General features: G+C 37.5%; 2 protein-coding genes across 5 annotated transcripts in view; both read right to left on the bottom strand.

Annotated features, from left to right (window-relative positions):
- igf2bp2a (insulin-like growth factor 2 mRNA binding protein 2a) overlaps positions 1-3,080 on the bottom strand; it is a 101,617-nt gene extending 98,537 nt beyond the window's left edge. For 3 of the 4 annotated variants that reach the window (XM_015359155.2, XM_006636646.3, XM_015359157.2), the window contains exons 1-2: positions 2,513-3,079; positions 1,271-1,331 (exon numbers count right to left, since the gene is read on the bottom strand). In XM_015359155.2, the coding sequence (XP_015214641.1) occupies positions 1,271-1,331; positions 2,513-2,687 (236 nt within the window). In that variant the 5' untranslated portion in view covers positions 2,688-3,079. Of the gene's footprint in view, positions 1-1,270; positions 1,332-2,512 lie in introns of all 4 variants that reach the window. The other variant, XM_015359156.2, reaches the window with a different exon arrangement.
- A 9,506-nt stretch (positions 3,081-12,586) lies between these two features.
- Positions 12,587-25,224, bottom strand: tra2b (transformer 2 beta homolog). Its single transcript, XM_006636719.3, has 8 exons — positions 25,094-25,224; positions 21,766-21,917; positions 21,417-21,582; positions 20,726-20,914; positions 20,215-20,330; positions 19,922-20,074; positions 19,567-19,640; positions 12,587-14,288 (listed from the first exon to the last, which is right to left on the bottom strand). Exons 1-8 carry the CDS (start codon positions 25,124-25,126, stop codon positions 14,278-14,280), a joined length of 894 nt encoding a protein of 297 aa, XP_006636782.2. The 5' UTR covers positions 25,127-25,224; the 3' UTR covers positions 12,587-14,277.
- Positions 25,225-25,936: the final 712 nt, after the last annotated feature.

The raw sequence follows: 25,936 nt of genomic DNA, 5'->3' as shown, positions 1-25,936 counted from the left end.
ACGGTTTATGATCTTATTATAGAACACACCTCAAAAGAATGCTACATGGCATTATGGAACGCTGTGTAATTCCGCTGAATGTACTGTATAATGCTCGGACTTCCACACACCGCTCCCTGCTTTAATATTAGAGTGTGTTTCAATATTATGTTTCTATCTTTTTAAATTGTAAAATAAAGTATCCGTTGAAAGTTTCCTACATTTAGAGCGAGGCCCACCGGTACAATGAGTATAGTTTCGCACACTGACCACTAAGGAGTGTTCCACCACAACAGTTTACACATCTTTTAGAACGATTGTTTCCTTTTTCTATTCTCATAGAAAATAATTTTCTATTCTGTTCTTGCACCACATTTCTTGCGTAAAGTAATGGTCTTTTAAGAATGCTTTAAAAAAACATATACGTTAAACTTAAAATTCAACATTTGCATTCCAGTGTATTGCGTCTTTGGGTAAAAAATAAATACTTAAGTCTTCCTGCTGCACAAACATTTAAGAATATATGCACCAGGTTGGTGGAAATCACTGTTGGATACATATATTTAGGAAAATGTCTGCAAGTTACATGACTGGTTTAAAACGTATGTGTGTTTGTAAATGTTACCTTACATATACATCAAAATGAAAAATAAACTAAATACCGTAACTAACATGTTCAAGCAATCAGCTTTGTGTACATGAGTTCGAAATAGTTCAAGTGTGTCAAAAGATTTTCCGAAAAACAATTATTTGAGTGTGTACCATTACTTAAACGTTAATAAACTTAATACTTGCTCATTGTCTGTTCTTGGTTTGCAAAACAATAGGTGGTGGGTTTATAAAAACAAGAAACAAACACATAAGTAAATATAAGCACTCTTTATAAAACAGGGTAACAAACAAAAGAATGTAACAATTACTTCTAGAAACATGTTTAGGCGTTCCAACAGGAAGTATTTCATTAAGCTGTTTTGCTACCGTTTTTCGTTTAAAGAATTATGTTTCTTCTTACATTCAACAACCAATGAAAATACAGATAGTTATAAGAGCAGAAAACTAGTCATATACAGTTTATTTCAAACATCAGGCTATTGAAAGAAGGCTTAAACGTTATCGACGCACGTAAACAATACCTCAGGGTTACATAATGAAACCATTATTTAGCAAAACAACAAAAACGTGGCCATATTCTATCCTAACTGTATAGTCACCGTCGCATGTAGGCAGAGCACAGAATGATATTTTCACAGTTTATTAAAAAAACAAGTACATAAATACTGCATATCGTTACCTTAGTTTTTTTGGAACAGAATAGTCTACCTCAATCACCTTCCCGTGCAATTCGACTTTGCCTGTGGGGAAGAAAATAGAAATATACAATAACAATGTAAAGGTGAATTAAATGTACATTAGGGATACGGTGTGGGAAAGCTATCTATTTCTGTAAAGTTTTTCAAATTGAATTTATGTTTTAAATGACATGAACAGGTTTTGCTCCTTAACTCCGCATATCCGAAAACAGGGAGACTCAAACTTATAAACAGGAAAACTTGGGGAAAAAACTTATTGAAAAATAATACATTCGCGTTAAAGCTCTCTATACACAGAGGCGGTGTATATTAAGAGTTTGACAAACAAATATGAAAAAAATTTAATTAAAAAATTAGAAAAGCGGCGCCAAAAGGGGCTGATGAGCTCATATTTAAAAACTCACAATGAAGGACGGGCAGCCATGCTTTCCACTCCCACCTCCCACTTAGCGAAAGGGATAGATTTTTTTTTTCAAAAAATAATAATAAGAGATCTAAAAGGTAAGGCAACCAAGAAGACTCCAGTCTTCTTCACTACACAAGCTTATTTTCCCCTGCCTGTTGATAACGTTGTGATTTAATTAGACTATGGACAGGGGCTAAAATGTATTTTTCTCTTTTCGGTGCGATTGTGCATAAGTGGCCTGGCGCAGCTCGGAATTGAGTCTCACCTCGTCCCCCCAGCTACCTGTTTATCAGCAATTTCCTCCGGACCCCCATCACCTACCTACAGGACACCTCGTAAAAACATACCCAGGCATCAGTGCAACAAGGATGTGGCACCTTCTTTCCGGTTACTTTCCCTGGGTCTTTTCAATAAAATCAAGACAAAAAATAACTGAAAAATAATTATGCCTACCGAGCATCAGACCATCCCATGTATTTCTATGGGTGATTGCTAAGTAGCGCCCTTGAAGGCTAAAGTGACTTTAACATCACTGTGTTTTGTGCGTTAGTGGAGCTGCGGATTGTGTTCTTTTTCGTTTTATTAACTCAGAATGCATTGGCTGATCTTCAGTTTGTTCCATTTTGAGGACCGTGAGTTACTTACTATCTGAACTCGGCACTGATGTAACACACCACATACGCCGTCCCGAGCTGGATTCAGCTGTGGTCTCCCCTACTTTATATCTTTTCCAGGAATTATTTCTCTGATTTCTTTTTAGGAAAAGATGTGGCATGAGGAAGGACTAGGTGCTCCACGAAGTTTAAGATGCACTTACCAGACAAAGTCTCAATGGCTTTAATGGCCCAGTTTTGGTCGGGGAAATCCACGAAGGCATAGCCGGACTTGAGCAGAACCTGATCGGCTAGAGGGAGCTTCCTCTCCCCGAAGAGCTGCTTCAAGTCTTCGACAGTGACTGAAGGGCTCAGGTTCCCGATGTATAGTTTGTTCATGATCCAAAAGAAAATCCCGAGATGGAACCAAAATTGGAGGAAAAAATCCAGGAAAAATGCAAAAGTAAAAAAAAAAGAAAAAATAAAAAAGAGAAAAAACCTGCAAAAAAGCAGCAATCACCCCCCAAATCCACTCGACCCCCCAGCTCCAACTACGCTCTTGGCCAAACACTCTTGACTGGGGTAGAAAAAAAGTGTCGCTACGACGCTACTCGAGAGCTTACAAGCACCGCCTCTAAATAAAATCTGCCTTAAAATATCAGAAAAAAATGTTTGCAGCCCGGACGTGTTTGTGGATACAGCATCAATGCTCAGATCTATCTGGCATGTAGATGCCAAGTGGCACCAAGATCGCAGTAGTGACCCGGTGTGAATTAATCAATGGGTGGGATGAAGTGGCACCAGGGTTCTCCTTTCAAACCTTAAATAGAGCTAGTGCTGGTGATAGCCTACTTATGTACCCAAAGAAAATGAGTGTGACTGGTATTAATGTGTGGTAGGGACAGCGCTGGCAGAAACTAGAGACCAGTTTGCACGCTCATGACCCCCTCACCCCCATCCCCCCACAAGAACATTCAAATATATATAATAAAAAAAAGAAATGACGACCTTTTCTACATATGACATATAAACCATATTTCACCTGCGTTTCTCTTCGAGAACGTACTTCCCAGGACATTGCTGTTTAAACCCCTCTTCCCATACTGTGACAATGACAGTCTTTACCTACTCTTAAATTGGGGGAGGTAGTAATTTCTGTAAGTGTTTTGGCAGCTAGGGACTTCGGAACCATGAACAAGGATAGAAATGATACTGCTGGCACTAGTTGATTTTGCCACTGAATGCTTTTTCCTTTATTCGCTCTGTGCGTCTTGCACGGTTTGTCAATCCTTTTGAAGACTAGATTGATTGAAAGGGAAAGAGGCCGGGTTTCTCACTTGAATGAGGCTTCAACCAGCCACTCCGAGAAGCTGAACACAATCTAGGTAGTGGGGGGAGGGTGGACTAGCACTTCTCTCAAGCTGCAAAGCACGCCTCCCCGCATGGTAAATTAACTGACAAGCTGCTGGTAGTTAAACTGGAACATTGAGAAACCTACGAGAGCTCTCCAGAACATTACTTTTAAGTTTGTGCGCAAACTGAAAACAAACGTGTAAGCTTTTCCTGTGAGAGGGAGAATAGAAAAAATACTCTAAGGGTTCTCTTTTAAGGTCTTCCTGTTGTTTTATGCTTTCTGAAAATTTAATTTTCCCCTTAGATCAAGATTTATCGAAATATTTTCAGTTTTTATTATTACACGCTTTTCTAGGTCCGAGCTTTGATTTTTCTTACCCAAACAATTTGAATATCTCAGAGAACAACAATCCACTTAGTTGCTCTTAGTGCGAGACGATGAGGGCTTGTTTAACGTCTCGGTAATAATTTAATAGGTGTTTTGATATTTTGGGGAGGCATTGTGCATCTCAATACGAGTAAATAATCGTGATATAAGTGTGAATCGGACATGGAATAAAATTTATTTATAACTAAATCAGTCGGACGTATACCTACCTATGTTAACGCGTCCAAATTTCAGTTCAAGGGATGAAGCACTGGAGATGGTGGCTACAAATACCGCAAAATCGTGACCACAGTAGAGGTTAATTTGTTGGCGATATCACCATTGACTCTTCTTTCCTAACAAAGCAGAGGCATTATAAATGGTATTTGGAAAAAAATGTAATTTAGCATAAAGCCATTTAGAATGGCCAGACGTCTTTAACCCACTGAAAGGGCCAATTTGATGTAATTTGTATAGCAAGGTCTTCAACATAGTCGTATCAACAGCCAGCAAATGTAAATGATAGGATATAAATTTGTCATTGCGTCTATTCTACCTCCTAAAAAGATCGGATTATAAAACTGAGAAAATACACATTATGGTTTAGGAAAAATTGTAGCAGTGTCTATTTTCAGACACAACTCGTCAACTTCCTGTGAAAAAGCATTGGTATTTCCAGTCAAGAATTTGAGCGATGAGCAGAATGACTACTGCTTGCTGTGCTAATTAATTGCACACGCTGATAAAATGTAAAATCAGTAATAACTTGTCTTGAACGCGTGATTTGGTATGAAGGGGCAATTCGTTTGCTAAATTTGTACATTTGCAAAACAGATTTCACAGAACTGGGGGGTATCTGCTGCTTTGTCCCGGGTGTTTCGAAACCCGCTCTGCTTGTAGAATCCCTGGACAGGGAAGACATGAGCACAAGAAGAATGAGAAATTCTGGGAGCGTCTTAGAGTCTTTCACCGCCTCTCGGTTTTCTCAAGTACCTAAACATCTAACAGCCCTTCGTTACCGTGGTAATAGTTATTCACTGCACTGAACGCAGGAAATACATAGACAATTCTTCCTACAGTTACCGACTGAACGAGCGCAGAGCACTAGACCCAGACTTACACCTTCTCCCGCTGTGACAGTCTCTCTCTCCTATTGACAGTCTACCATAAGGACACTTTTTTTTTTTTGTCCTGTACTACAGCACACAATTAAAGAATCACCTGAAAATGATCATTAAATACCGACTGACAGCTTTCTCTAGAGGAGCAAAACATTTAGTGTCATCGAAGATACTCATAAACTCCAGATCGTGATACAGATGCAGGGCCCATAAAACTGCTTGAAAAGCACCGAATTCAAACCGATACCTCAGACAGGTTTTTCAGGTGAAAATGGTTTTCGGTCGTATTTAAGTTGAGGAATACATTTTGAATAGTGGTACAAGCAATCATTCTTTAATGGTGAAGATTGTACTTACATACAAAGTGTTTTCAGCATTATTTCTGAACTAAAATTAAATTGAGCATTTTAAATGCGGCAGTATGGCTTTATAAGAAAATGGAAAGCTCAATAGAAGAGCTCTTTACGTTGTGAAGCTGCCATCTTATAGCTTAACACAAGGTGGATTTTATTAGAGTAAATTAAACAGAAACAAAACGTTACTGTTTATGTTAAACACACGCATTATTAAGTAAAGTTGACTTAAATTAATTAAAAAGTATAAAATTGAGAAGACGTGTAGTTTGAGGTTTTATGCTGTACGTACTTTTCTACCTATACGTCAGGAGAACGTAAGACTTAATGGCTGTAAAACTTAAATTAGTTCAATGTCAACACTTTCATAGTTAATTGACCATTTTTCTTAAATGTGAAATCGACAGTTATTGTGTTTTGTAGCTCATTAGATACTAGCCTTTGTCAATTAACTAATTTTACCATTGTGCTGAAATATTGAACTAGCGCAGGAGGATTAAAAACCGCGCAATTCTCCCTTCAAGACTTTCCCTGTCAAGCTGTCCGGGGTTTTCCACAGCGTTACAGCTGACTCTGTATCAAGGCGAACTGATTACGTTTTCACGAAGTTGCACTGTGTGCTTTTTGTAGTCGTTCTTCCCTTATTCCTTGAGGGTGTGAAGCTTTCACGGACTTCCCTGTAAAACCACAGCCACCTGACATGCCACGGGAGTCGCTGTTACACAGCAAGATGACAACATTCTGACCAAACCATTTGTTGGTGGTCACTTGGTGCTATTTTTTTATTCCTTTATTTTACTAGCTAAGTCTCTTGAGAGAGTAAAAATCAATGTGCAATGACGCATCTAGAGGCGCAGGGTGTTTACTGAAGCAATTTGAATGAATTACCTTCCACATGCACCTTCACTGGTTTTAGCTTTAATAACTGTGCTGAATCGTTACAAAATAATTAAAATCAAACTTATTAATATTCGATATCAAGAGTGCCTTGCAAAATTATTCAGATGTGATAAATCTTTTGCTTAATATATATTTTTTCAAAACCTGAATGTAAATTGAATACCCCTAAGGGTAACATAAGATAGGGTACATGTCTGCAGAAGCTCAAGAAACAAATTGAGATATGTCGTTTGCTTTCAGACTCCTGAACTCAGTATTTGGTGAAATCACCTTTGGCAACAGTTACAGCCCAAATCTGCACATTCTTCTTGGCAGACTTCCTCAAGCTCTCTCAGGATACTTGAGGATCATTTATAGACAGCTGTTTTCAAGTTTTGATCAAGATAGTGGAATTTTCACCTGTTTTAACTCTTTACTAGACTGAACCAAATTTTCTTCAATAATTTACTTGTACTTTGCTTTATTTTCCTTCAATCATAAAAAGTTTTCTAGCCCCAGTTAAGAAGAAGCATCCCCTTAAAGTGATGCAGTCACATGACTGCAAGGATGGTGTTGGCCTGAAGATGGACTTTGTTAGCTCTTCACCAGAGTACTTGTCGTTAAGACACAAAAGGTTCCATTGTGGTCTCATCTGACCACATTTTTACACGGTCACCCAGGTGCTCTGTTGCAAACTCCATGTGGGATATGAAAGGTGTTTTTCACTTTTTCGCTGCCATATAGTGGAGCTTTGTGGAATGAGCAGGATATTGCAGACTGATGCACATTTTATCCCATCTCAGCCACTGAAATATGTAGCCTTTTCAAAGTTACAGTACTCGCAGCATCATCCCACACCAGTTCCACCTGGATGCTCGGTTTGATCTAGGGAGTGTCAGTGGGCAGTAAGATGTACCTTCCATTTCTTGACAAATTGTATTGTTCTTATAGGGATATTCAGAAACTTCAGTATTTTTTGTAACCTTCTCCTGGCGTGCTTATCACAGACTTAATCCCTGCCTTACCTTGCTTCTTAGTCCGCATGGTTGAGTCTTTGCTTGAAATTCACTCCCTGACCAAGGAACCACACAAAGACAGGTATTTCAACTAATTGTGTGGGTCATTAATGTAATTTTGAACACATTTAGGAATGCCACAGCAAATTATTTGAATACTTAAGGATAATGGTGACCTTAATATTAAGAGCAAAAAAAAGGAAAATCTTAAAATGACTAAAATCAAATCTAAATGAGTATGCATTTTACATGATGTAGGAAAAAAAACAAAGTCAGAATAAACATGAACTTAGGCAGCTGCCCCAATACATCTCAAATAAATTATTATACAAAGAGTTAATGAGCTCAGCAGTTCCAGACGTCTTGCAGTTATTGTTTAAAGAGATATGCAACCAAATACTGAATTTTACACTGAAATTTAGAGTAAAGGTGTACTTATACTTACGGTCACTTGAAATCATTGGATTGAATAAAAAGTATGTTTTTTTCCTAATATGATCAAATGTAAGCATTGAATTACACCAAAAATATTTTATTTTTACAACTTATTCATATTAATCAAGGGATTATATATATAAACTGCTTGAATTAATGCAAAAAGAAGGCTTTGATTTTGAGGTGTCAATACTTTTGGAGGACACTAATTATTTCTGTTGAAGTAAATAGCCTGTTTCTGTCATTTGTCTAATTAGCTCTACAGTTCTGCACAATAAACAAAGGTTAACCACACATCCATGTTTAAAATTAAATATCACAGCAGGCATTTTAATAATTCAAAGCATATGGGTACAGAACAATTGAATATATAATCCTGTCCATTGACATTAATATTGACTTCAGCTACTGACAAGTCTTTACAGGATCTAAATTGTTGGAATTGTATATGGTAGAGCTGATTTTGGAAATCGAAATTCTTCCACACCTCTAATTAATACCATTAACTATGACACAATGTTTTGGCATTTTTCTCCTGTACCCAAAAAACACTTTGCATAGATATACGAAGTTCCATGGAATGTGTATTTATACGCCCACAGCAAGAAAACCGTGTACAAAGTACTGTTTTTCAATCTGTAAAACAGCCTGGGTAGATTAACATTATCTTCAGAAATAGTGAATGACAAGATTTATTCCAGCGGTCAGCAGCCATATCACCCTGCAACTGACATCTGGCAACCCACTGAAGCTAAGCAGGTGTGAGCCTGGTCAGTACCTGAATGGGAGACCTCCTGGGAAACACTAAGGTTGCTGCTGGAAGAGGTGTTAGTGGGGCCAGCAGGGGGCACTCACCCTGCAGTCCATGTGGGTCCTAATACCCCAGTATAGAGTGATGGGGATAATATACTGTAAAAAAAAAAGGCACCGTCCTTCGGATGAGATGCAAAACCAAGGTCCTGACACTTTGTGGTAATTAAAAATCCCAGGGTTCTTCGCAAAAAGATGTAACCCATTTCCTGTTGGCCTTAACCAATATTGATTTCCTGACCCCCCCTCTATAAATTGGCTACGTCATTCTGTTCTCCTCATCACTAATAGCTGTGTGGTGAGCATTCTGGTGCACTGTGGCTGCTGTCAAATCATCCAGGTTGGGGGTTCCCATTGGTGGTGGTGGAGGGGAGTCCCTATTACCTGTAAAGTGCTTTGAGTGGAGTGTGCAGAAAAGCACTATATAAGTGTAAGAAATTATTATTCAACCATGCATTATTTTAATTATTTTTGTCCAAATACATGATCAATATTTGCAGGTATATATCTGAGAAGCAGAGTTAATTACCTTGCCCAAAGTTATAACAGCAGTGTCCTACCAAGCATTTAGCTGCATAGCTTTTCAGTTCTTTTTTTTCAGTCTTCAGTCCTAACCACTACTCCACAGTAGCTCGTTACATATGGGGTAACCTTATTAGCAACAACTGTACTGTGATTCAGTCCATAAGCACAGTTTGACAATTTATTTTTGTCTATTAGCAGTTCTTAAGGCTTGACAGTCATTTCATCTTAAAAGCAGCCTCCAGGTTTCTTAATTTTTTATTCTAGTTACATTTATATGAAAATTCAGATAATGTTCCTAAAGTGCAATTCATTTAATGTGAATCATGTGTCTTAAGAGATTTTTCAAACTTAACCAATGTGTTGGTGTCCTTCTTTTTGACTTAAAATACAAAGCTGCAAGAGCTGCCATCCTAACAATTCAGTGGGAGTGAAAATTTGACAATGGATAGTTTACTCAAAGTATTCAACATACAATGAATACAAAATGTTTTCTGTACAGTAGATTCTGTATCAGGGATACATTGAACATTCTGACAACTTTTGCACTTATCTGGAATCAAGGTCAATGAAGTGCTACAGTATTATGTAAATACAACTCAGTGACAAAAGCAGTCAGCGTTAACTGTTAATACATTTAATATCACATGATCTGAATTTAAGAATTACTTTAATTATTGCTGAGCTTAAGTACCACAAGACCAGGAAATCATTTAATGTTTTTAAACTCCAGATGTATAAGTATAAAACAATTTTAAAGAATTTCCATAATGTACAAAGCTTTGACAGCGACATCCTTTGCTTTTAAATATGGTACAATGTAATCCTACTCCATACCTGTAACATTCTGCCCAACAAAGCCATTCCATACATTGCAAAGAATTAACAGTGAGAACTGAGGTCACATGAATATAAATTTCATATATTATTAAAAGCCCCAAGTTTATAACCAGAGGAAAAGAGGGACCATAAGATATCAGACTTTGGGCAGGTATTAAACCACCAGATAAGGTCAGCCAATGTCTGATTTTTTTTAAACATCAACATTGGCTGAAGTGTGAATGACGTATAACCAATGGTCTTGTTTAATTTACCACTATCTTATTTAATTTACCCTGACCATTAAATCTGGAAGAAATTGAGCCCCCTCCATGGGTTTATACTGGAATAGATGTGCATAAACTCAACTGTACATAGAAAACCACCCATAGATTCCACAATAAGACTTTTGAGTTATGCATGGTAGGGTGTACTTACATGATCTAGTATAGTATATGGCCAGCTGCAACTCACAACATGCAACCCACTGAAGCTAAGCAGGTGTGAGCCTGGTCAGTACCTGGATAGGAGACCTCCTGGGAAAGACTAAGGTTGCTGCTGGAAGAGGTGCTAGTGGCACACATGGAGGCGCTAATCCTGCAGTCCATGTGGGTCCTTATGCCCCAGTATAGTGACGGGGACACTATACTGTAATCGGGCGCCGTCCTTTGGATGAGACGTAAAACCGAGGTCCTGACTCTGTGGTCATTAAAAATCCCAGGGGGCTTCTTGAGAAGAGTAGGGGTGTAACCCCGGCGTCCTGGCCAAATTTCCGATTAGAAATGGCCTCCTAATAATCCCCATCTTTGAACTGGCTTCATTACTCTGCTCTCCTCCCCACCGATAGCTGATGTGTGGTGAGCGTTCTGGCGCACTATGGCTGGCGTCGCATCATCCATGCGTGGTGGAGGGGAGTCCCCATTGCCTGTAAAGTGCTTTGAGTGGAGTGTCCAGAAAAGTGTATATATACACTTATAAGTGCTATATAAGTGTAAGCAATTTTTATCTAGAGCAAAGAAAATTCTGCCTTCTCAAATGATCATAAAGTCAACCCAAATGTACAAGGTTTGCACCAGAAAAGTGTAAATACCTGGCTATACTGATTATATTAAGCCAAAAGACTAATATAAAAATTATAATTCAGCTGTAGTAAGAAGTCACATGGCCACTTTGATCACAATCATTGAATATTATCAATCTAAGTCATGGCAAAACTGGGAAAGAGCAGAAAACATTCTCCCCCCCCCCCCATAGTATCAGTAAATATTTTCAAGATATTCATAGCCAACATCTGCCAGGTCCAGTGTGGTACTGCTTCCACTTTTCCAAACAGTCAGCTGCTCCCTTTGTCTTGGTGAGTACACAATTTTAATCACACTTGGAAAAGGTTAACAAATATTACCCTTTGTAAGTGCTTTTTATTCCAATGTATTTAGCTTACAAGTTACCAAACTTTCCCTAGCAAACTTTGTTCATTCAGTATACTGAGAACTTATGAGTTTGGTGTTCGCAGATTCCCATCTTATACCTGACTTTTTAAAAATATTTTTTTTCCCCAAAACTGTTGAGATGGGAGTCATTATATCCATCTTAATTAACCACTATTGGCGATATGGCACATATACAAAATTAAACTTTTAAATGTTGAAAATTTCTCAATTTTAACTACAAGAGGAGAAAAGTTAGAAACTGGACTGTCCAGGAAGTTTTATAACCATGAAATTAATTTCTGAAGAACAGGAACAAGTATAAACAGTTAAATAGCCAATTTGTTCAGTTTAACAAATTGGCTTAGCCAAATTACAAGTGTTCCCAATCTTCACAAATAGAAAATTTACAACCAACTAGACTTTAGATTTTTCCAAGACCAGGAATGGAAACACCCAACTATATCTACACCCAGGTGTGAAGGATAATTGTTCATGAATTAAATTTTGTATAAACAGTGAGCTTCTTTTCACAGTGTATACTCTAAAAATGCTTCACAGATGATGTGGAACACAGTATAAGAAAAGAATACCAAGTGTACATTTGATAAAAGTTTAAGTCATGATTACATGGGTTTCATCAAAGTGGTCTACATCGCAACTTCTAGCCATTCAATTTGTAATAAGGGTACTGACCAAAACAAAATGTCTGACCTTTAATCAGTATTAAGAAACATTCCCATAATTCTCTTCTGTTCAAATACATTGAGCTCAAAGATTTAAAGGAAAAGGGAAAGATCCCTCAGAAATAAATGAAATAAAAATTACAGCTGTAACATGGAACCTAATTTAAATGGAAAGCTTAAGAACCTCACTTGGCAAAAACATTGATACCTTAGAAATCAACTTGCACCTCTAATGTCTAGAAACCCAAAATGAGGCTAACCCATTGATTTCTACATTCACTATTCAACCATGATTCAGCATTCAAGTTTAACTACTTATTTGGCTATTAAACACAATCAACAAATAGCAATCAATTTCCAATCAACTTACCCAATATTCATGTAATTGCTACCTTCATCACGGACACTTAAAATATAAATTTAAGAACAGTTGAACCAACATTAATATGTTCTTAAATGAACATGCTACAATGAAATTAAATAGACTGGACAAAAGAAAACAGTAAAATGTTACATATATCAAAGATTTTATTAATGTAGGTCAATGATTTTTCATTTTTTTATATCAGAGGAAGGAAAAGAAATACAAACATTAATCTTAACATTGGCATGAAACCTCAAGATGACAAAGTCGAGGAACATATCTGTCAGCAATTCTAAATTTCATCTTAACTAAAAAAAATACAAATACCAAACTGATTTTAATCAAGAACTTAATACAAAAGTCAACAGAATTAACACTTGAAAAGTTTTCTGTACTAAAATAACTTTTCAACAGAGCAAACCTAAAACTCAGGAAGTATAAAGCAGTTTATTGCTCATTTACTTCTGACTTCAAAGCATATGCACACTGATCACAGATTACCACAGAAAAGCTCCACACTTGTACAACCTCTAGAAGTTCATAATTTAAAAAACATTTTACAGCTAAAACAAACAGAAAAGCATCCATATGAAAACAATAAGGTAAACCTCTGCAGCTTCTGATATTTCAGGTAGATAAATTCAAAATCAAAGGATGTCAAAACAGATTAGAAACTCAGCTGACATTGATACATAACCAGACCCCTGCTATTCTTACACCATCCACCGCTCCAGGGTTGCCAATGTTGCAAACTGTTTTACTGCCACACAGATCTCAAGTGGTCACTGGCGTTACAGAAAATCTTTTACGTACATTTCTGCTTATAGTGTTTGTACATCTTTGGGCCCCCAAGTGACTCAATGAGCAGAGGTACGCAGGAAGCAGTTTTAAGTTACTACTTAAAGGCTGAGTAATCTCACTTTCCCTGGGTATCCCAGTCAGTTAATAACTGAAAAAGTATCACTAAGTGTACATAATTTGTAAGCTGGCCAGGGCCCTCGTGGTGCAAGCCATTGCTTTTGTAAGTTGCCAGTGCAAGTCTGTGTGCATCTAGCATTAGAGATATACACTGCTACGCCATGCTCCTCAGTTGTGTTGCAAGGTACATCTACACATCCCCATTCTCCTTGCGCAGACAAAGATGCTGTTAGTAGATATGCCAATGAAACTGGCAATTTGAAATAAAACTAAAAAATGTTCAAGACCTCATGTTACAAAAACAGCGAGCCACTTGTATTCTATATTCTGACTCCAACAGAACACATGACCTTTCGAGAAAAACAAATTGCATGGGGGTTAGACTCAAGTATAAAGGAAGAACTAGGGGTTACAGATTGAGCTTTTAGGATTTGGGGGGTGCTTTAAAATTTTAAAATTAAATTAAAATGGAATAAAGCAATAGAGTATGTCCTTTAGTTTTTGACCATGCATTCAATTTTATTATGACAGATGTGGAGTATGTACATTAGTTAAGGTGAAAAAGTTCAGAAAATATTTCACTAATGTCTGTTCCACTGTTAAACATGCCTGTGTTGGTGAAAATCAGTCTCTTGATAAACCTATTAAATATACTGTTGAACACTGGACAGAAATTAATCATCTATATATAGTAAAAGAACAAGCAGTGTAATTTTAGGATATTCACACTGACTGCAAAAAGGAGTGCAACAATATAAAAACAGCACATTTGATACAGATTCAGGGACATTTAAAACTTAGAAACTGACTTAAAATTTTACTTTCACTGACTGCCCATTAATTTACAAACAGCTGGCAACCCTTTTCCCCTCCCAACAAAAAAAAAAATCTTCATTGAAGGTAGTCCACATCAAGCCCATTAGTAGTGACCTACAAAGAAAACACAATATTAAGAATGTAAGGTATAATAAATCAATGGCATTTCTTAAATGACAACAGCTTCCATAATTCACACCAAAACATAAGTATCAACCTCAAGATAAAAGATCTTGATCTCCTTAAAAAACACCTTGTTTAATATTGGTTTAATATATAGACAAAGCCTTTCTAAGGCTGACTTAACAAAGTGCAAAAAGCAGATTGGTCAAATGTCAATTCAGCAACAGAATATGAAGCGGTGTGAAATATAAAAATGGAAGATAGCCACTCCAGTTGTAAAAACAGAGCTCTATTTCTTACAGCAAAGGAACAGTTAAGAACATAATGAATACAAATAAGAGGTAATCGGCTCATCTAGCCTATTTACAACCCATTATAAGGATTGGTTATAACACCTGCCATTGAAAACCTGGCAAAACTCAAATCTATCACCAAAAAAGTAAGACCTTAAAAAAAACAATCAAGACATTAGGTAACAAATGAGGAGGCCATGCGACATCATGCTCATTTAAGAGTTAGAACATTGTATGCAAGTTACCATCTTTAGTTTTGTTAGGAAAGGTCCTTTTGTCTTTATACTGTAATAAACAATTCTCCATGCTACTAATGCTTGTTCAATTCTAAAGCATTTTTAAAAATAAAGTTAAAGCAATTTGCAGTTCTTATCAATGCCCAGATCAGTGCTCTCCAAACTTTTTAAAGCAAGATTGAGGTCATTCGAATTTAACCCAAGGCTTTAGTTTTAAAAATCTAAAATCAAGTATATATTCATACATTTCTAGTATTATACTACTGCTTCAAAGTCTAGGTTATAGCTGACTTATGAGACTGCTAGTAACGTACAGTCCTTGCACTGGCATCACAGATGCCCATCTTATTAAGTCCAAATACCATCAATTAGGAGAATGCGTCTCTCCGTAGCATATGGTAACAAAGTAATCATTAATTTTAAAAAAGCACAGGATACTTTGTTCATAAATCCCTCAATCTGACTTTCAGCTCTACTATCAAATCATCCATATCAACTACAACACTTTGCAAATCTAACCCTTGGTGGAATTTGGTAGTCAAGCAGCAATGTCTACTTGAAAGAACAGATTTAAAATGAACATGATTTGTTCCATCAAGTTCTGAAATTGCCTGTTGAATTCTTCTGCTGATTTTTCCAGGTGTGTACAGAAGTTATCCAGTTGGACCCATGTTCAATTTTTAAATTACATTTTTTCTAGATTTCTCTTCAGACACAGAAGTGCTGTAGCATATTACTAAACTGGCAGGACCACAAACCATCCTTTCCTTGCAGTTTGCATTCCTGATTGTTCAGTTGACATTCAGTCTGTAAGGAATCTCAAGTTTAGCATCCAGACATTACTGGACTGCTTACTGCATGTTTTGTTTCTTGGTTTAAGTGTTGATTTGAGGCATCACATCAAAAACTCTACAGGAAAGTCTTTAATTTAATACTTCCTGGTAGATTATACAGTAATTGAAAAGAGGAAATCGGGATTTTTTTCTGCAAAATAGCCTTATTTGGGCCAAGCATGACAGGTGCAGTAACAGCTGTGAGAGAAACTAGTTTGGAAAGATTTTTTTCAATCACATGCCTTCTGCACTTGTAGATATTCCCAGTTCTTGTGTTCTCTTTGTGGGTCAAAAGGGTGAGAAGATCCATTTTGTTTGTACCATAGGGCTATCAGTCATGTCGACAGATTTATCAAAATGCAATTATATTAAGCATTCTCAGTCCTTCAAGTCTTCCCATAGTTGTAGAAACATCTTAAAAGGTTCTACTTGCCCTGCTACTGTGGCAGTGCAAAATGATATACTGGACTGCTGCCATTTTTTCTTTACCTCATCCATGAATAACTGATTTCCTACATATAGCCAGCAGATGGTAAATGCACAATGTCAATGGAGACCCTACCATTTGCTGTTGGATTTTTAAAATAAGCTCTTAAAACTACTTCCTGTTAACTTTGTATCTGTAACTGTAAGGATGCTGTTTAAGGAAAAACTATCCTTGAATTAACTATGATAAACTGTGTGGTGTCATTTCAAATCCCCCCCTAATATACTTTGATATCACACTGTTTAACAATTGTAAACAAATAAATTATCATTCTACATGCAAGTCAGATTTGGATATAGAAGCATTTACTATGTTTTTGCTAGCCCAGATGCATTCTTGGCCAATATAAATAATGGCATCAGCCTACACGTGAACAAGGCTGGTCACTTTCCTTGTATTTGAACTATACTTGCACTGACTGGACATACAGGTTCAAGAAATACAGCAGCAGGCGTTACAGTCATGTGAAAAATAAAGTACACCCTTTCAATTCAATGGTTTTACATATCAGGGCATAAATAATTGTCTGGTCCTCAACTTCTATAATTAGACAAATCTAGCTTCAGATAACAGAAAACAATAGATTTCACTAGCCAAAATGCAGAACCCATGTGGGAAAAAATAAGTACACCCTTACTGCTTCCATAGGAATTAAGAAGGTAATTAGCATCCAGGTGCTGCTAATCAAATGCATCTGATTAGTGTATCATCAGGAAGTGTGACCTCCTCTATAAAAGCAGAACTTGTGGCAGTTTGGAGGTCTGAAGCATTCAGGTGTGTTAACACAATGTCAAGGAGAAAAGACATCAGCAATGAACTCAGAGAAGCAATTCTTGCTGCTCATTAATCTGGGAAGGGTTATTAGGCAATTTCCAAACAATTTGAAATCCATCATTTACAGTGAGAAGGATTATTTACAAATGAAGAACATTCAAGCCAATCTTCCCAGGAGTGGGCGTCCCAGCAAAATCCCACTCCTGGGAAGATTGGCTTGAATGTTCTTCATTTGTAAAAAAAAGGTCAGACCATATAATGCTCAGAGAAATCGCAAAGAACCCAAGAGCTTCATCTAGGGATCTACAGGCCTCGTTAACATGTTAAACATTAAAGTTCATGACAGTATGATCAGAAAAAGACTGAACAAGTATGGCTTTCATGGAAGGAGAAAGCCCTTTCTCTTCAAAAAGAACATGGCAGCACGGCTTAGGTTTGCAAATAATTAATAATTGCTTATACTTATATAGCGCTTTTCTGGACACGCTACTCAAAGCGCTTTACAGGTAATGGGGACACCCCTCCACCACCACCGATGTGCAGCATCCCCCTGGATGATGCGACGACAGCCACAGTGCGCCAGAACGCTCACCACACACCAGCTATTAGTGAGGAGGAGAGCAGAGTAATGAAGCCAATTCAAAGTTGCAAAGGTGCAAAGTTGCATCTGTGCAAACCACAAGATTTCTGGAACAATGTCTTTTGGACAGACGAGACCAAAGTGGAGATGTTTGGTCATTATGCACAACGCCATATTTGGTGAAAACCAAACAGCGCATCACCACAAACACCTCATACCAACCATCAAGCATGATGATGGAGGGGTGATGATTTGGCCTTGCTTTGCAGCCACAGGACCTGGGCACCTTGCAGTCATCAAGTTGACCATGAACTCCTCTAGATACCAAAGTATTCTAGAGACAAATGTGAGGCCATCTGTCAGACAGCTAAAGCTTGCCTGAAATTAGGTCATGCAACAGGACAATGATCCCACGGACACCAGAAAAATCTACAAATGAATGGCTGGAAAAGAAAAGAATCAAGGTGTTGGAGTGGCCAAGACAAAGTCCAGACCTCAACCCTATTGAGATGCTGTGGCGGGACCTGATAGAGCTGTGCATAAATAAATGCCCTCAAACATCAATCAACTGAAGCAATGTTGTAAAGAAGAGTGGCCAGACTTTCTCCAAAACGATGTGAGGGACTGGATAAAGTCATAGAGAAAACGATTACTACAAGTTATTGCTGCTTAAGGTGGTTCTACAAGCTACTGAACCATGGGTGTACTTAGCTTTTCACACATGGCTTTTGCATGTTGGCTTATTTTTTGTTAAATAATGACATAGTAGAATCAGTTATGTGTTGTTTGTCAGATGAGCTTAGATTTACCTTATTGTAGGACCTGGTAAGGATCAGATGATTATTTGTTATGTCCAGATATATAAAACTATAGAACTGAAAGAGGGTGTACTTTCTTTTGCACACGACTGTATATAATCAAATTGGTTGAACAAACCTAATTAGCTTAACGCTAAAACATTCACTAACATTTGGTTCATTTAAGTATACATACAGCTTTAAAATAATATTTTTTAATATTCCACACCCAGAGCAAACCTTAAGTGCGGATATAGTAGCTGGTTTTATATTTCTGGATGTATAACCTGTCACATGGAAGGGGTCAGTAGTTCAAAGTCACACAGGGTTCTGGTACGATCATGCAGCTCTGCCTTCAGGTATTAAAAGATGAGGGACTGAGAAACTGCTACAGATCCTACAACAGACTGGTCAACTCATCTACTGGTTGGAGACCACTGACCTAGAGCAATACTTGCCAAACTGTGAGCTGCACATTAGTGTGCTACAGAGCCAGGAGCAATTATGCTTTAAGCGTGGAGATAGGAGCTGTTTTCAACATTAAACAAAATATAAATATAAACAAAATAGTTATGTTCATTGACGTAAGCTCACATTTCATGCAGAAATTTTAGGAAAACAAGAAAGTCTGAAATGTAATTAAAATTGTAAACTAAGTTCCAATTTTATGTTATTTCATGCAATATTGGTGCAAGTTCTAAAATCATTTGGTGTGCAATAAAAAAAAAACCTTTAGTATATTTAAACCATACCATGACCTGAAACTCTTTGTGAAGCAACAGGCATTTGTTAAGTGTTCACATATTCACCTCTACCCTGATCCTAAAAATGTCAAATATGAAATAATAATAAGAAATAACTAGAAATAATTGTAATAAAGAAAATTAAACTTTGACACACATTAAACTATCCGAACTTTGCTGGTCATGGAAATACGGACTATAAACAATAAGCACTAGTTATAAACTCTGTCACCAAAATCAACCACATATTAGAAAACTACAACTATACCTGCTTAATACATCAGATTATAAAAAAAGATCACTACACAAAAGAAAGTCTTGTTACTTCAAGAGGAGATTAAGGGTCTAACTAGAATTTTCTGGGACATTTACAAAGTTCTTTCACCATTGTCAAGTAAATCAAGGATATAATGGCTTTTTCTTTTGGACACACTTTAGAAACGCACTAGCATTTCTGTATACAGTCACAATGAAAGCAAGGTCAACTTACGTGGATACAGTCACAATGAAAGCAAGGTCAACTTACGTGGAGAGTAAGAGCGTGATCGGGATCGAGACCTGTATGGTCCACGGCTGTAGTATGGAGATGGGGACCTGCGTCTGAAATAAAAAAAAATCAACATTCACTGACAGGTACTGTTCTCACACTGTGGTAATTACAAGATTTCCACCTAAGAAAAAAACAAAATTAAGCAGATGCAAGTCCAAAACCCTATCTTTATTTAACACTACAGATAAAGATTTTAATTGACAGAACTGAACATAATCTAGTAAAAGCAATAATGCAGCAATATGTGACTCTTAAGTTCTGTTACATTTAAGTACTAATAGTTGTAAACTCTAGGACGTCAGCAGAAAACAGAACTGAGGGAGCTCTGTACCTGTAAGACCTGTAATAGTCCCGGTCATCATAGCGATCATAACCTCGATCGTATCCTCTGTCATAGTAATCTCGAGATCGCCGAGAGCCACCGCCGCCGCCGCCACCGCTGCCACCACCACTGCCACCGCCGCCGCCGCCGCCACCGCCGCCACTACAGAGTTAAAGAACACTTGTAAAGACTAAGGGCATTCATTCAATGTTTGCATCCATAAACACACTTTTCAGCGGTTTCAAGTTCTTGATGTTAAATGAGTATATTACTTTCAACAGATTTGCAAACAAACGTCTTACTAGGTTGGCCTCCCCATGTAGATTCCAGGGGTGGGTGTGTGAGGCCTTTTTGTTATTGAGAAGTCAACTCTGATTCTGCGTCCATCAAGTTCCATTCCATTTGCTCGCTCCTTAGCCTATCAAAAAGCATGAGTTTTTCTAGTGAAGTTCACAAATACTCCCTTTCGAGCAATAAAATTGCAAATGAGCATAACTTCTTTGAGACAGTGTACTTATGGTCCAGATCCGAGATTCAAGCTGTTCTCAGAATAAACACTTTCCACAATATTAAATTACATGTTATAACACTGGCCTATACATTCTGGGTAGCAAAACAATTGTAAATATCTGATGTACGTGTACAGGGGGATGACAAGTTTCATGACAATTAAAATAGGGATTTAGGAGATGTTTCAACATATTAAACATGAAACACCCAGAACAGTGTTAAGCCCACCCACAGAGCCAACAGACACCTGCAGAATGCAAAGCCCACAAAATAATGCAAAAAAAACTACCCCTAAATACTCACTTCTTTAGAGTCTTCCTTATTCTCAAAGTACACAAAAGCAAATCCTCTGGAACGTCGAGATTGCTGATCATAAACTATGTTGACATCTGAGAGTGGCCCATATTTGGAGAAAACCTCCCGTAGATCTCGCTCAGTGGTGTAAAGACTGAGACCAAAAACCCCAAGGCAGTTGTTTGGGTCAGGATTTGCCTGTTTAAATTAGTTAGGTCAAGAAAAACACATTGAAAATCGGTTTAAGCACAATGAACTACTCAGCAGTGGGGGGAAAAAAACACTGCAACTATTATACCACAGACATAGCTAGAGTCCCTAGTATATAATGGCTATCAAAAGTATTCACACTCCTTAAACAGTTTCATTTTCTTATTACAATGTCATAAGCAGTTTCACTGCTACAGTAAATGAAATTAAAGCAATATCCTGCTATAGCATTTAAGTCTCAACTTAATGCAAACACAAAACAAATTCAAATGAGAAAAACAAACAGCTGGAAGTCAGTCCATTAAAGCTTTTACTGTAACAAAACTAGAGCCCTGAACTTTTCAAAGAACATCAAAAAGAAAACTTCAGTTCATCCAGGTGTTTATCATTGTTCTAGATTAAGCAGTGCAAGCTGACAAAACAATGTTGACTACACAACATTGAGCTTTCAGTAAACTACTGAGTTATTTGACAGTAAAGCGGATCTTACCCTGTTTCCAATATGGCGCCTGCGGTTTGACATGGGCGAATGGCTATGGCTACGTCTTCGCCGATAGTCCCCACTGTACGACCTGCTCCTGGACCTTCGACGATGGGAACGCGAGCGAGAGCGCGAGTGAGTGTAGCGCCTCCGGGAACTGCGATGAGATCTAGACCTGCAGATATAACAGCACATTCCACATCAATTATGTGGAACAATTTCCCCAGACATTTAACTGGACGACTCATTTGCTTGCTCATGCATAGATGACAATTTACAAGGATGCCATATTAAGCCAAAAGATACATGAACAAGAACAGAAGGTTATTTTCTATGTACTAATACGTAGACCACCGACCTGGACTTGGACCGTGATCGTGAGCGAGACTTAGACTTGGAGTGCTGGGACCCATCCTTGGAGTGAGAGCGAGCTGGAGACTGAGCTGGGGAGCGGCTGGCAGACTTGACCGACAGCCGCGGACTCACACTCCGGGAGGCAGAGCGGGAATCCTAAAGCAACCATTAAGATTTCAATCAACACAGATTCAACCCCATGACATCCAAAAGGAAAAAAATCTGTACAAGATACTCCATAAGGGCTCATTTTTTACTAAAGAAAATCCCTATGTAAAGCATATTACAATAAAGGTTTTTTAGAGAATATGTAATTTAAGAGAAAACAGGCTCAACCTTTAGGGAGTGAGTTTTTATTAAAAACTCATGACATTAAATTCAAACTAAGGAAACTACAAAAACCTGACTAACATTGTAAATCGAAGGTAAATTTCTAATGAGTAGATTTCATTCTAAAACAAGGGATTAAGATAAAAAGAAACCCTGTATATTCATATTTAATTACATAGATAATGCATGCACGCTTATAAAAATTTTACAGGGACACAAACAGACTAATAATTACTTAGCGCAGTGATCTTATCCCAGATTACTTCTGATCTTAACTTCATATACATTTCTTTTCTTCTTTCTTCAGTGTCATATTCTGACTTCTTTCATCTTCCCCATTTCTCATACTGCAAATATTCTACATGTGGAAACTTCTTTTTTTCTTAAAATTAGCATGCATTCTCAAATTCAGCTTCACACATTTGAGCTTCAAATTATTCTTATTAAAAACTTGTCATTTGACTTCTTCCGCAATTTTCCTCTTCCAATCTTAACCTTAACAAAAAAAGAAAAGGATGAAGCATGTGTAAAAACTACAGATTCATAAAAAGCAAGAGCCAATGTAAAACAATGTACATTGAAGTCAATTATCCTGGTACCCAAGTCTTTAAACAAAGAAATCCTAGACAGTGAACAATAATGCCATACAGAAAGGGTTTAATAGAATTCACAAACATTAAACTATCTTAATTTACTGCTCTTGAAAGTCGGCTTGGTCTCCTATTGTGATGATGTTAAGTGCACCACAAAATCCATTACATTTACCTCTGGAATACAGTACAATAAAGGGACATAACATTTTCATAATGAAAAACATTAAAATCTCTCAGCTACAGTTAACTTCCTTATTTTTCTCATAAATTAAAGATTTCTTTTACTATCCAGAAAATCTGGATTAGGCCATTGCCCTCTTGGGTTTTGCATCCTTATATAATTCTTACCAGTAAATGGCATAAAAAACTTACATGCTGACTACAATTTCAGAACGGTGTACTATAATATGGAACAAACACCTGAATTTTTTACATTCTGTACACCACTTATACAAATAATTAATGTAATAACTGAATTAGACTACCTTTAACATAAACTGGTCTTTTAAGTGAACACTGAAATCAAGATGATTGTTTATTCAAACATACACTGAAAAGTAAATGGAAACAAGTATTTTAATAATGGAATCACAAATAAATATGTATTTGAAATATTGCTAAGTGATTTTTGCAAGTCAGGTATAAACAAAAGATCATTCAGATTTTATCAACATCATGACAACGCAGGAAAACAAGCTGACTTTTTGATCAAATGTGCCTTCTGTTCAAAATGACTGCATTAACCCTCAAACCTGCAGTTAAAGTAAACGTGAAAGTAAAAAGCTGTGTTCAACTTCTAGCTCTGGCGAGATGAAGACTTTAAAAACGACATTGTAATTCAGAGTGAAATATTAAAGACTATTATAATTCAGTTACCTATCCCCCAAAAAGGAGTTTACGTATTATGTCCTCACTAGGATGGCGGGAAAACAAACAGATTCACAAACTACACTTTTAAGTTGGTGGTCTCAAGATTATCAACGAAAAAAAAGTACGACACACTTTCCCTTTGGCTTTGAAACGCAAATTCCCTATAGCACAAAACTGGCCTTTACCTCGCACCCAAACCAATGCAATTTCCCCAAAAAATTCAAAAACGAGGAAAGCAAAAAGACCAGAAATTGGTCCTGAAAGTAACCATTTCAATACAACAGTCCATGCAGACTCCCCGGAGACAAATGTCCATGATCAACTAAAAATGAGCAACATATATGCGACATGCATAGGACAAATGTGCAAGTAGTGTTAAAAAAACGTTAACGGTCTTCATGGGCTCAATTTCTAAAACTCTAGCAACTGCGAAACAGTTCACACACCTACTTCCATTACTCAGGCAAAGAAAAATGTCAATTAAAACAAAACGCCATCGAAGGGGAAGGTCCTAGGCCCTACGTGTTCTTTCCCAGCTTCCTGCAGTAGAACTCCTTGCGTAAAGAAAGCTCAAGCTAAAGTTAGCCTTTTCGACCTGCATGGGAAAAACGTGTTTTTGGTAAAAGAAAATATTAGGGGAAAGGTGGACTTGGTGTTCGAACACGATCTGTGCATTTTGAGTCACCAAGGGAAAAAAACAATTAGGACTCGACTTGGTCTTTCACCGCAAAGCAAGTAAGCGGAAACGAGGCGGTTGGAACCAAAACATTGGGCCGGCTGTTTTCGCGGACTGCAGGGTACCTGGGCCCGATACCAGATATAAGAGCTGTTAGACATCCGAGTAATATTTTGTAGTCCCCTTGTCTCTGTAATACATTAAGGTAACATTTGCATAGTTCTGATTCAGGCATTAGCATCGCCAACATCGACACATCAACATCACGCATTAGTAAGTATTCCTTAAAGCACAATTCCGAATGCAGGAATTGTATTTAAATTTTCTGTCAAACATATGTTCATATATATTTAAAATGCTTCTCACAACTGGACACGGTTCTCCAACGGAAAGTGGAAATTAGACCTATTTTCAATACGCCATGTAAAATTCGCGATTACGTAATTACTTAAACCTACACAATAACCTAATACTGTCAAAACTACACTAAGCCAAGCACGAATGTATGTATTCAAGGCAAAAAAAACGCGAAAATTACCCCCGTAAGAACAGGAATTTGGTTTGAAATTATTGTTTTAATGCGTCTTATCCGCACGTCCAGCAGGACTTCCAAATCTCCTCCTTCCTGCAGCTATTCCTCCTACCAGAAAAACAGAAACACCTAACTGACAACCCGGACAACCAATCGGCACCACAGAAAACAGCAGGAACGACGAATGTTCGAGACGCCTGCCTTGGGCCTAAAGAAAGAAATGGCGGCCCAACAAACCAGTTGAAATAAAAAAATCCCCATAGACATCATAAACGTAGTTTCTTCATATGAATAAATTAAAAATCCTTGTTAAATACTTCATGTTACGCACCCGCTCAACAAAATCCTTCTCGTTGTCGCTCATGTCTTCTTGTTTTTTTTAATTTTCTGCTCTTTCTACAATACAAACGACAAGCTTCAACCTGCCTGTTCTATCGCCTTTCTCCTACCACAATGCGTCCTACTTCCGTCGGAAGTGACGTCCATGAAGAAAAACGCGCGGCTTGATTAGCTCCGCCTTATGTTTCTGTCAAGGGTGATCTGACTGTGTGATGTGTTGTTTATCAACGTTTTAACGATGAAAGAATTTACAAGTAGAATTTTTGCAAAATAATTAAATCACATTCTGCTTCCTTTTTCATTTTACAATTATGTATTTCTATATAATTAACTGTTTGCATTTTGTCAGCATATATGGGAGATTATATATAGAAATATAACACAGTAAAACACAATAAACAAGTAATAATCCACACATAAGTTGCCTCATCTTCTTTCATAGAATAAAATCAGATCTCAGTGGGATAATAAATTTAATTCAGTCACGATTTGCTACACCTCTCTGTAATCTAAGGAAAAAGTGATCTTTTCCATTATAAGATAAGGTCACTTTATTTGCCATATACAATTTCTTGCAATTTGTCTTTTCATACTCCAACTTGCTCTCCATGAGACACACAGATAGGAAGAGAAGCTTGGGGTCAAAGAGCAGGGTCAGCCATTTATACAGTGCCCATGGAGGAGCTGGGGTTAATAATAATAATAATTGCTTACACTTATATAGTGCTTTTCTGGACATGCCACTCAAAGCACTTTACAGGTAATGGGACTCCCCCCCATCACCACCAATTTGCAGCATCCACCTGGATGATGCGACGGCAGCCATAGTGCGCCA

This window comes from Lepisosteus oculatus, chromosome 12, assembly GCF_040954835.1.
Source record: "Lepisosteus oculatus isolate fLepOcu1 chromosome 12, fLepOcu1.hap2, whole genome shotgun sequence".
In the NCBI taxonomy this organism is placed as follows: domain Eukaryota; kingdom Metazoa; phylum Chordata; class Actinopteri; order Semionotiformes; family Lepisosteidae; genus Lepisosteus; species Lepisosteus oculatus.
Note: the sequence above shows the minus strand (reverse complement) of the source record. Positions and strands in the feature narration are given on the sequence as shown.

Excerpts from the sequence above, each read along its gene's own strand:
- tra2b (XM_006636719.3), bottom strand. The coding sequence starts at position 25,126 with ATGAGCGACAACGAGAAGGATTTTGTTGAGCGG. Across the intron at positions 21,918-25,093 it reads AGAAGGATTTTGTTGAGCGG|GATTCCCGCTCTGCCTCCCG; the intron begins GTGCGTAACATG and ends TGGTTGCTTTAG. Across the intron at positions 20,915-21,416 it reads GGCGCCATATTGGAAACAGG|GCAAATCCTGACCCAAACAA; the intron begins GTAAGATCCGCT and ends TAATTTAAACAG.